The 12,342-nt window shown below is 59.3% G+C and overlaps 1 protein-coding gene across 1 annotated transcript; it reads right to left on the bottom strand.

Moving 5' to 3' along the window:
- Positions 1 to 3,152: 3,152 nt before the first annotated feature.
- GDF7 (growth differentiation factor 7) lies at positions 3,153 to 7,263 on the bottom strand. The gene is made up of 2 exons (XM_057558694.1): positions 6,873 to 7,263; positions 3,153 to 4,111 (listed from the first exon to the last, which is right to left on the bottom strand). The coding sequence occupies exons 1-2, from the start codon at positions 7,261 to 7,263 to the stop codon at positions 3,153 to 3,155; spliced, it is 1,350 nt and encodes a 449-aa protein (XP_057414677.1).
- Between the last annotated feature and the right edge of the window lie 5,079 nt (positions 7,264 to 12,342).

Below are 12,342 nucleotides of genomic sequence, written 5' to 3' on the forward strand. Positions count from 1 at the left end.
GGGCATTGCCACCTGCCAGTGCAAGGGTCGCCCTTGGTACGGAAGTCTGGCTTCAAGCAGCAGTGACCAGACTGCCTGGGGGTCTGGCAGACCTGGCACCAACCCCCTGAGGGCCCCAGCTGGCCTGCCCTGTGCTCCCCAGGCAGGGATGCCAGACCTCCCTCTCTAGCAGGAAGAGTAGTTTGAATGATCTCAACTAGCAGTATAAGATTCTCCCCCAGCAAAATGGAAAATGTGATTTACTTTGAGAGGAATACGTTGGTGACCACAGGTGAGGAGGGGAGAGCCACCTTCGCTCGCAGTCCTGACACACTCCGTCCCTGCTTGTCAACAGCCAGCTCTCCGACCCCTAGGGATGGGAGATTCCAGCTGGGTGATTCGGCCCCGCTCCCCGCTGCCTAGAGGACAGACAGACGGTACACGGCACTACCAACTGTGCGGGCGGAACACGCTTCTCCACATCTTGACAAAGCTACTCAAACCACAGCTCTGCAGCAAAAACCTGTCTGCCTCCACACGTGATGGCCCTTTTGCTGTCTTTTTTACAAAGCACAGCACATCATCCCTTCCATTCACCTGCTTTTAACTCTGAGACGCCAGAAGCCTGAGATGGGCCACGGTGGTCCCTGGGGTTACATGCAGCTCTGGAGGAAATCTAGGAGGCATTACTTTTATGTGATAAAGAACACACTGAGGGCATCAGGGGCCATCGAAGGAACCGTCACTGACCAAGGACAGCATCCCCCAGCCAGGGGTGCTGCCTGGGCTCAAGATGCAGGGAGACGCCCCCCTTCCACCGTCAATTACAACGCCCCTTGGGAGAAGCAAGTCAACAGAGGAAACAGAAAATGAACATTTTTTTCCTGCCATAAAAAGCTCAGGCTAAATCAAGACATTTCTTCCTCCCAAATTGTTTTTCCTAGTTACTAAAAAAGTATCAAATGTTTGCTTTTGTCCAAAGATATTATATATCCTAGAATTTCTTCAAAATAATATTTAGCTATAGTTTTTCAGCTCCCTTTCTAAAACTTCTAATACCACAAGTTTTAATACTTTAGTGCCATTTAAAAAATTCTTCATTATGACAGGTATCAGAGCAATCACCATGCAATTATTATTGGAATCATAGTTTAGAAAAGGAGAGTGCGGCTTCCCTGGCAAAATTCGTAAATGTTTGCCCAGTCATTGAAATCGGATGGGAGTGTACCATGGCAGCCACTTTGGGATTGTGTTATTTGTTCGTTTGAACCTGAAGGGACTGTTGCATTTTCAGGTTATGTATAGCTACTCACACAGCCACAGCATATAAATTCACATGATAAGTGTGCTTTCTCCTCCTTCGGGGGAACTTTAAAGGATAAAAAGGACTCAGGTGGGACCCTTAAATAAATTAGCTGTATCTAAATCTTTCAACTTTCTCTTCCTCTCTTAAGAGTGTAATCACTGAGAATTAAAATTTTTATAAATTGTCTTGGACCTTAGCATCCAAGACAAGAAGGGCAAGATGAATGCCTCTTGGGGACCCTAAAGGAGAAAGCCCAGCACAGCCGTAAACGGGAGGACCCAGGAGGGCTGCAGGGTTTCTCAAGGAAGCCCTCGGAGCCCCAGACAGGTGGAATCCAACTTGATTCTCTTCCCTCTCCCAACCATTTACACAGGCCACAGAGGACTCCCAGGCAGAAATGAACCAAATAAGACAACGAAGTCTGGCATGTTCGACCTCCCTTTTACATGGACAGACACTCCTACTATCAGCAAGAATCCTGGGAGCAAAATACAGAGACTGGGGGATAGGCTTCCACCTCCAGCCCCCATACCACCGCCCTTCTAAAGGGGCCACAGCAGCTGAGCTGCAGATGCCCTTCCACGGAGCAAGTAGGGGAGGGGCCGACCTGCCTCCTGCTCTGAACCACTGGGTTGTGGGGAGTTGAAATCTCACAAAAGCACTTTTGTGTGGCTTCGCTTCCCATTACTATCACACTGCCAAAAACTACAGCAACAATACAGTGAAAGCACATAAAAGCCGACACAGACTTGATAGCTAAGCACAAGCACGTGTTGGCCACTCGAGGGCACCATTTGGAGGGGGCTGTGCCTACCTGGCAGACAAGCCCCAATCCTCTGCAGGAGTCTGCCCCAGGACACCTCCGGGCCTCTTTCAAACCCAAGGAGCCTCCTCCCAGCTCCTTAGGAAAACCTCCTGGCAGGTCTCTAGGGAAAGCCATAGCGCCCCCCTTTCCCCATCCCCAGACATTGCACTAGCTTCCTCCTGCGCGCCCCCGGTCTACCCAGCTTAGGAGCTGCAGAAACTGACAGATGCCACGCACCCCCGACCCGATGACATGTAAGGTCAGACTGGCGCTTTAAAACCTCTCCCCCATCTCACCTCCCCACTCCGAAAATTTTCTTTCCACTTTCTAGATCATTCCCAATTGGAATTTGTATTTTTAAAAAAAGGTGGTGCTGACCGTTGCAGAGATCTGGGAAGCTCCACAATGCAGTCTTTCCGACAAATGTTCCTTTTCAAAACCGGGAGAATGTTAGACTTTGAAAGTTCAAGGGAAAAGATAAGGCCTTCTGCAGCGGTTCCTCCCCAGAATAAATGGCCCCGATGCAACTCAAGCCTTCGGAAAGGGCATTACAGCGCTTCCGTCGATCTCAGGTGCAACACCGGGAACTCTGCCCCTCAGCGGGCCGTGCCCCACACTCAGCCAGAAACAAAAAGGGGTGAAATGAGACTCAAGTATCCCTTTAGCTCCCCCATTCTGAAGCCCCCAAGTCCCTAACCCGTTTCTACCCGATTTGGTGCCAGTTACTGTAACAGCAATGCAAAGCCATCCTCTCCCCAAAAGGGGGCGGTGGGCGCAATGGTGATCTGTTTGCAAAATACACATGACTGTGACATTCGGTAGCGTCGAGGTCATCTCTCCCCAGGGCTTTCGGATGCTTCCACCGTAAATGTGCGCATGAGTGACGAAGTGTGTGGGTGTGAGTGTTGGTGTGTGAACGTGCGCTCCCCCTCCTCCGTGCGGCCGCCGGGCCAGACTCCGACACGCACCCACGCTAGGTGACAGGCTCGGCCCGAAGCTGCTCTCAGCGGGGAGTCCGTGGTGGCGCGGCTGCCCCCTCCGTGGCCCGGCCTGGCCCGCATGCTACCTGCAGCCGCACGCCTCCACCACCATGTCCTCGTATTGCTTGTAGACCACGTTGTTGGCGGCGTCGATGTAGAGGATGCTGATGGGGCTGAGGCGCGCGGGCACGCAGCAGGAGGCCGGCGCGGCATCCGGCGCCATGGAGTTGAGCAGTGTCTGAATGATGGCGTGGTTGGTGGGCTCAAGGTGCGAGCGCAGCGGGAAGTCGCAAACGCCCTCGCAGTGGTACGCTTCGTAGTCCAGCGGCGCAATGATCCAGTCGTCCCAGCCCAGCTCCTTGAAGTCCACGTGCAGGGGCTTGCGGCTACAGCGGCTCCGGCCCCTGCGCCCGTGGCTCCGGCCCTCGCCCCCGCCGCTGCCCTGCGCTGCCCGAGTCCCGGCCAATGCCGTCCGCCGCCGCCTGCGGCCGCCGATGACCGCCGTCGGCAACCCCATGCCAGGTCCCTGATCCGGCGGCGGCTCCGCTGCCAGTGCAGCCCCGAGCGCGCGGGCCTGGGCGCGGATCTCTCGGAACAGACTCTCCTTCCTCTGCGTGCGGGAGGAGACGACCAGCAGCGCGCGCTCCTCCGCCGCCGCTCCGCCTCCGCCCCGCGAGTCGAAGCCCAGCAGCCGCAGTGCCAGCGGGACCGGCGCGGGACCCGCCACTCCGCGCAGCAAGAGGCAGAACGCGCGGGTGGCGCGCGGCTCCCGGCGGTGGCGCCGCAAGGCGTCCGCCACGTCGAACACCTCCCAGCGCGCGGCGTCCAGGGGCTCGGCGGCCCGGGAATGCAGCAAGCGCGGCGCGCGCCCGGCGCTGGGGCACGTGGACAGCAGCAGCAACGGGGGAGTCGCGCTGCCGGGGCCCCGCTCCGGAGACTCGCGGCGCAGCACGCGCAGCTCCGCGCCCACCACCTCGTCGGCGTCGGGAAGGCTGGACACGTCGAACAGGAAGTTCAGGCCGGTCTCGGCTGCCGATTCGTCTGCAGGGGACGGGCAGAGACAGAGAAAGCGGTGTGAGAGCGAAGCTGGCACGCCTGGCCGCGGGGCCTCCTAACTGCAAATAGCCCAACTGCCCTGGACGTGAGAACAAGCCTCGCTGGAGCCGGCGCCTGCCTGGGCGTCTCGGCTCCAGCCGGAAAGCCGCCAGCCTGGTCCAGAAGAAAGGGAGCCTTAGGTTCAGATTATCTGGATCTGGGTTTTGGTTCATCGAGCCGAACGATTTCCGACAACCCACGGACATCACTGAACGCACCCCCGCACCCGAGACCAAGACTTAAGGCCACTACAGTTCCGCTGCCTGCCCCAGAGCCATGGGTTTTCGAAGACTAGGTCGGAGGCCTGATTTTCGGCCGGTGGCGGAAAGAAGGCCCGGTGGGCGCATCAGAAGCCGTGCGCCTCTTCAAGACCTGGAGGCCAGGCCGGCCGCGGTAAGGGGACTGCTCGTTACGGCCCTGCTTAGCCGCCAAGAGAGCCTCGGAGCCCCGGCTGTGCGAAAACGGAAAATTCTTGTCCCCTGTAAACTGCTTCTGCTACCTCTCTTCCCCAGCCCAGCCTGGACATTCCAGCCGGCCACGATCTCCCATGCAGGCGCAGGCGGGGGCTCGTCTAGAAGGGGAACGCGCCCTCAGGGCTGCAGAGACCCTTTAGTGCCTCCAGCCTCCTTGCTTTGCTGAAGGGGAACTGAGGCCCAGATTAGGGGCCCGGCTCAGCCCCTGGTCGCGATGGGGAACTCCAGGCTCAGCTCCTCCCAGTGTTTCCGCCACCTCCGACGGAGGGGAAAGGTGGCAAAGGAGCACAAGCAACCTTCTGGGAAGGGTTTGAGGCAGCCGGGACTGCCTTGCTGCAGTGAGGGCAGCGAACCGAGTGAGGTCTTCCCGCCAGTACCCTCTGGTCTCCTCGCAGACTTATTCTTTCCCTCCTTTACGACTCAACTCGGGCTTTGGGATTTTACTTCTGGTTGTGGGCACTTTTTTCTTTTGGGGCTCAGAAAGGAAAAAAGAGTTGAAATTCCACCAAGCAGCAGATAAGGAGCTCCCTTTGAAGAAGGTCATATGGTTTCGTTTTGCCCCAAACGCAAAGAGACTGTGCAGACTCCCCCCACTATTGGAGATTTGCTCACCAACCACAGATGCCAAGCCATCGACTCCTGGGGTCTGAAATCTGGGTGCTGCTGGTGACCTCAGGCAGCCCTGCTCCAAGCTGAGGCTCAGGGTGGAGAGGGAAGCAGGAGAGGTACTGGGCAAGGGCTCCCCACCCCTCCCCCATGCTTTCTCCCAAGGCCTTGCTCGCTGCCACACTTGCTCTGAGCTTCTCCTGCAGCCTCTCTCAGCTTTGACATGCTGCCACTGCATCCTCTCCCTCCAGAGGGAGGAAGGAGAGGCGGCCTTACTGGCCTTGCCAACCAAGCAGAGCTCCCCAGGAAAGGATTTAGCTCAGGCTGAGACTACTGAAGGCCTAACTCGACCTAAGAAAGAACATCTGGTGCCTCTACAAGCGTAGGGCCCTGCACATCTCACCTCTCCCACAGCTGGGAGCCCACTCAGCAGTGTTAGGGCTGGGGCCTTCCCTGGCTCTGTACACCAGGACTCGGGCTCCCTATGAGTACCCTAGCATCCCATCCAGGATGCATGCCAGGCCCTCGGAGAATGCTTGAAAGTTCCCACCAGGCTATAAGGCCATTTGGGCCCAGGATGCCCCTGTATCCCAAATAAAGCAGTCTGTGTAGACATTATGTGTATGTTGGAGGGGACGAGAGATTAGATCACTGCCCCGCCTCTACCTGCTTTCCCAGGCTAGGGTCGGGCATATACAACCCCCAGTGGCTCCCAGGCAGGACCTGGATTGCAGCAGCACTTACTTTCCGGCCCTATTTGCCTTTCGTTCCTTTCTGCCTTCCATGCTGAGTCTCTGGCTGGATAGAATTAAGGCCAAAATTACTTGCATTTCCGCCTGAAATTAGTTAAATTTTCCCTATCTGTCTGTTTTAATGGCTTCAATAGAGATTAATAAAATCCAGATGACACTCACCAACCACCACAGTCTCACCCAAGTCCTACCTTTGGAGGGCTCAGGGCGTAGTAAGGTGGGGTACTTGGTCTCAGAGAGGCCTGCATTCCTGCAGGGTCGCTGGCCCTCCTCTCCTCTCTACACAACTGGAGTCCTTCACCTCTGGCTCCCCCAGGGGCCTAGCACAAGGCAGGCACCCATAGCTACACACCTCTACCCAGACGCAGCCTGCTGAGAAGGGCCCTCCCCATACCTGGTGATGCCACCAGCCTCTCCAGAGCCATTTACTTTAGTCTGATGCCTGCTGTGTCCCGCATTCCCCTCCGTTTCCCCCAGTTTGTACGGCCCCCTTAAGACTGGGAACTGCAGAGCAACGAAGCAGCCGCCGCCACCACCACTGCGCAGTCCCTCTGGGCCGGACCCCCTCCTTGCTTCTCCGGATCTCCAACACAGCCTGCCTCCTCGAGGGGACCCGCCGGCCGGCAGGGCCAGGGCAGCCCGGCGGAGGGACGGGCTCAGCCCTCCGGGGCCGGGCGCCACAAGCTGCCGCGGCTCTAGCCACAGTCCAGGCGCTGCGGGTTCGGGTGCGTGGGCCTCGGCGAACTTTCTAACACCTGAGGCTGGGATGTGCGGGGACCGAGGGCCCCCGAATGGAATGGTACCGGGGCTAGGCTCCGGCGGTGACCTCAGCCTAGGACCCGACAGGATGGACGGGCGCAGTGGAGGTGTGAGTACCTTGGGTCGCCTGGTCTGCGAAGCCGGTGATTGTGTCCGCGCGGCCGTGGCGGCCAGAACCCGAGGTGGAGGCGGCGACTGCCCCGGCCGGAGCCCTCCCGGCCAGGCTCCGGTAAAGCGACATCATGAACTGGTGCGGCACCACCGAGCCGTTCCTGAAGCCGGAGCCCGCGGCGCGGCGCGCGGCGCGGGGCCCGGGAGCCGCGGCGGCCGGGGCAGCGGAGGCGCCCGCAGTCGCGGCGAGGGTCCTCCCGCCGCCGCCGCCGCCCCCCGGACTCCCGGTCGGCCCTGCCCCCGCCGCTCGCAGCACGGCGGCCGCTTCGAGCCCGTCGCGGGGGCGGCAAGCGCTCAGCAGCCAGAGGCACAGCGCGGCGGCCGCGCTCAGGTCCATGGGCTCTGAGGGCCAGGCGGGCGGGCGGCGCGGGCTCCGTGGCTTCGGGAAGTCCCCCGGCGCCTTTTGAACATAGTGTTTAATAATGGGGGAAGTGTGCGCAGCAAGCTGCGGCCCCCCCTCCTCTCCCACCCCACCCCCGCCCAACGCCCGGAGCAGCGCCCCCTGCTGAACACTCGGGCGGCAGCGCCGCGCCCCCTACTCCGGCCTAACGCTGAGCCCAGGGCCGGAGCCTCCTCCCCCCGCCGAAGCGCTTCGCCCCCACTCTCGCCAGGCGAGTGTCACCGGCCGGAGGCTCCCTCCACAAACCGGGGCCCCGCCTCGCGCTCCCAGGGCCAAATGCGCCCTCGGGAGTCAGAGGCTCCGATACACCGCGCGTACCCGCCCAGCGTCTTCCCCACTCCCCTGCGGAGAAGCACCCGCCCCCCGCCCGCTCCTGTTCTGCAGGGGCCCGAGACGCCAGAAGTGCGGCCGCGGAGGGGCTCGGCCTCGCCTGTCAGTGCCACGATCCCGTGGCCACCGCGCACAGAGAGGCCACCAGGGCGCGCAGGGTGGACACAAAAGCGCGTTTTTGATCACCGGTTCCGCGGTTCCCCGCCCTGGCACAGCTTCCAAAGATCGGAGCGGGAGGCCGGAGCAGGGGAGGGGACCCGTAGGGAAGAGAGGGCTAGCGGCTGGAAGGGCAGGCCGGAAGGACAGCGGGACAAGGACCGACGGTCGAAAATCAAAGGTTTGGGCGCGGAACACGCGCTTAGACGGGAGCCAGGATCTTAAAGGAGCTCAGGAACTACGAAGGCAACCCCAGGGTGATGAGGGGACTCCCGCGCGGGAGCGGCTCCCCGAGTTCGTCTGTGCGTCGAAAGTGAGGACCTACCGCCCACCTCCCAGGGGGCCTGGCTAACAGAAACGGGCTACCGGGTATGTTGGGGCGCAGGCAGAGCCGGGAGGGCGGGCAGTGAAGCGCCTCGGGGTGGCGCCTCCGTACTTCCTTCCCGGGCCTCGGTTCTCCCGCAGGGCGGGGGATGGATGGAGGGGGCGCCCGGGACCGCAGTCGCGCGGGCAGCTTGGCACTTGGGTCCGCAGCCCGCAGGGGTAGGTCCCGGAGGCCACATCTCAGGGAGACGCACCAGGGAGGGTGGTCGTCGGCGGTTGTCGGCTTAGCTCCACCAGCAGCCCGGACATCCCTCGAATGCGGGAAAGCCCAGAGGATGGACAATCCGCTGTTGCGCGGCCGGAGGGCTGGAGCCGGACGGCGGGCTGGAGCCGGACGGCGGGCTGGAGCCGGACGTATCCCCGTAGCAGGGCAGGCGCGTCTTTTTATTTTAAAATTGTATTTGCTTCCGAACTGGAAATCTAGGCGGGGGTAGTGCGTCACGGTTACTTTGAGAGGACGATCAGCGTCAACCCGACGCCACCGGACCCAAAGCCGCGTGAGTCCCTCTCTCGCCCGGCTGCCCCGCACTCTGACCCACGGAAGACGCCCGGCCCGGGGAGCTCCTGGGCCGACTGCGGCCCCAGGCTTCTGAGTTCCCCTACACCCGCTGCTTCGTCCCGAGCGAGCTCCTCAGTCGTCGCCCTGCCGACCACCGCGGAGATGCAGCGCCCGCTCAGCTGGGGACTTTGGGCCACACACCACTCGGGGACGTATGGGAGCAGGAGAGGCCTGGCAAAAGGTCATAACTCGCGGACCCCAGGTGGATCAGGGGGGCGGAGGAAAAAGGCCCGAGGTTCGCGAGGGAATGTCTAGGCAGGAAGGGCGGTGGGAGGCTGAGATGATCGGGGCTGCATTAACCCACATTGCCTTTGGGACCGAGGACCGAGAGCCCCGACAAGGTCGTGGTCACGGGTCTCCGTCTCTGCGTGGTCCCGGTACAGAGCGGCCCTGCACGAACCCACGCAGGCTCTCTGGCAGAGCCGCCCCCTAGAGACACTGGTCAGTCAAAATAGTGGCTGCCCAGCCACCTGTCTCTCCGCTGATGCCAGTGCTGCGTTCCTGCTGTCTTTCTCGGCCTCCTTTCCTCCTTCAGCCACGCACGAACAGTCTTCAGAAGTTTTGCATGTCATCTCGTCTGTGATTTGCGCAAACACCCTAGGAACCCTGAGCTGGGGTCAAGTAGTCCTGGTTCTGGTCATGGCTTTGCTCTTAACAACCAGTCCCTTGCATCATCTGGGCTTCGACTTCTCCAGCTGTGTGAGGGAGAGAATGGAAGGGTCCTGGCCCAGGCTTGGTACAGCAGGTGCCAAATAAACATTTGTTAATTACATGATACCTCCGCCTTGAGGTCACCTTGGGACTTAGGAATTAGGGACCGGTTGGGGTCCCTGTGCTCTTGCTGTCCCTGTGGGAGCAGGCCATTAAGCTTCTTTGAGACTGAATTTCCTCCTCTATAAAATGGGGAGATTCTCACTTCAGGAAGGTGGTGTGTGTCCAGGATAACAGGCTGGCACAGAGGAGGCTCAGTCGTCCTGCCTCTGTTAGTCTGTTCTGGGTCCCCAGGGAGATGATGGCCGAGAGAGAAGTAGCTTCTAGGCCCTGGAAGGCTCTGGAGGAGACTGCTGGGGGGAGGGGCGTGGGATGCTCCTGCTCGAGCCACTACCCACCAGCTGCGTGTGCTCGAGCCAGGCCTTAGCTGCTGTCACCTGTGTTTCCTGGTCTGTAAAGTGAGGCAATAATGCATTCATTCATTGTTTATCCATCCCTCTATTCGTTCCTTCTTTCCAGTAAATACTGTGAGCAGCCTTCCGTGTGTTGTGGATTCAGCAACGCACAGGACAAACGCATGGAGCTTTTGTAAGGGCAGAAGAGACAGGAAACACGTAAATCCATAAATGCACGTGAATGTGCAGTGCACTGTTAGGTGGTTCAAAGTAAAGTGATGGGAAGGGGGGATGGGGGGCCTTTTTGACCAGCCACACTGAAGGGGAGGGAGGGAGGGAGGGAAGCTTGGGCCATGTCTGGCTCCCTTTCCTTCCTCTCAAATAATGATGTTAAGTGTTAATAATGGTCACCGTTAACCAAATAATGATGGTTCTTCTCCTAGTGCCAGGGGTCCTGCCAACTACTTAGCATAACTCATGTCACTTCATTCTCGCCACTGCGGTGTCCTGTGAGGTAGGTATTATTATTCCCATTTTATTGACAAAGAAAGTTGAGTCGCAAAGAAATTTAACCCCTTTCCCAGGTCACCTAGTGAGTGGCAGAGCCTGGAGTCAGCAACGCTTGGCTGGGCAAAGGGTTACCTCTGGCTGCCCAGAGGGGAGGTGAGATTGTGGGGGGCTGGACCTGCAGCGCTCTCCCCAACTCCAGTGGAGAGGCAGAGGGTCCTGGCTTTCCTTGCAAGCTCTTTGGAAAATTCTTGGCAGAAAAAGAACTCTCAGGTCCAGGTGAGGATTATGAAAGCATCGTCTTAGGGACTGCTTCTTGCCTCTGGTGTCAGCTGGGAGCTCACAACACCCGCCACTGAACACACTCTGTCATCACCAGCACCAAGGCCTGCCTGTGACTGGAAAAGCCACGGAGCTCAGAGTAGGACGGGCTAGTAGGAGCACGTGGTCCAGTGGCTAAGTTTACATGATGTGACCGGATGGCCTAGCGAGTCAGGCCCACGGTGAGGGCTTGACTTGACCAGGACTCTGGCTGCCCTGTCCAGAGCTTCCCTGGGACCCATGACTGAGCATCAGTCTGGAGTGCAGGCAGCGCCCTCCCTGAGCACAGAGGAACATGAGACCAGGAGTTCCCAGCCCTCTATCCCTGACTCTGTGAAGCTGAGGCCTGCTGGTGAGCAGGTGGTCTTTTGGGGCCACAGTGTCAGGCTGGCCCAGGCTCGCTTGGGGCTTCCTCCTGGGGGACACGGGGAGCCTTTGGTAGGTGGGCCAGGCAGGAGGGAGCTAGTGGTCCCAGCCTGGAGACCCGGAAGTTGTATCCTACCTGCTGCAAAGTGCACTTTGAAGGTGGGTTCCTATTCCTCTGTGTTGCCCCAGTGGTCACTGTGCAGCTGGGAATGAGGCTCATGGGCCGGTGCAGGAAATTTAGAGAAGGCTGGGAGAAAACTGGGGCTGGAGTTCCAACTTCTGTTCTTTATCAGTCTGCAGACCACCCCCCCCACCCCCCCAGTCTCCCAAGAGCGCCAGACTTCAGCTAGTGGCTCCTCAGAGAGGGGAGATGAGTCCGGCTCCAACAGGGGGAGGAGGGGAAAAGCAGCCTGGTTGGGGGCGGGGTGTTTCTTGACTGGGGTGGGCAGGAGCTGTCCCCACATTCTTATCCCCAGATCCTTCCCTCGGAGAGCACTTTGCCGCTCATCCGTCCTTTGCAGAAGCTGTTTGCTTTCTCTGACCACCAGGTTCCTGACTCAGGTCCTAGAATCCAAGGATCTGAAGGAATATTTTGGATTATTTGGGCCAACTTTTCATGTTATGCCTGATTCATCACAAACTGCTACCCAGGCTGTGCTTGCATACCTGCAGAGATGGGAACTCCCTCCCGATCCCAGGCAGCCTTCTGATAGCTCTGAAGGTGGTGGGGAAGTCTGCACATGAGACCCGTGAGAGCCACCACACCTCTCAAAGGCACCTCTGCTGATGTGAGTTCACACGCCACCTGGGAACACGAGCTGGCACACTGGCTTGATGCCACTTAGGAAGCTGGTCTTGGATTCTCCTAGCTTGAACCACTGGAAATTGGACCACCCCTGCTGCAGCCTGCTCAGTCTAGAGCCAGTGTCCCCTGCCACACCAGGCACGAGGCCCCGTGTCTGATGACAAGAGCATCAGAAGTTTCCTTAGAGATCCAAGGTGCTCTACACCTTGCATTGCCCACATCGGGCATCCAAGCCCCCAAGGAGGGAAAGGGATCAGTACCCTGTCATTTGGCATCACAGCCACCAGGGATGATGGGGCCCCTCTGTGATCCTGTGCCTTTGCTCTCTGTGCAGCTCAGAAGGTCTCTTCCCAGCTCTGCCCTGGGTACCCTGGAGGTGAGGAAGAGGATGGAAGAGGGCTCAGCCTCCACCCTGTCCATTGTTAGGGGTTCTGGGTCCCTGCAGCCCAGCACTATTGTGGAAGGTAAAACAGATGCCCCCT

Source organism: Balaenoptera acutorostrata, chromosome 12 (assembly GCF_949987535.1).
Source record: "Balaenoptera acutorostrata chromosome 12, mBalAcu1.1, whole genome shotgun sequence".
Taxonomy (NCBI): domain Eukaryota; kingdom Metazoa; phylum Chordata; class Mammalia; order Artiodactyla; family Balaenopteridae; genus Balaenoptera; species Balaenoptera acutorostrata.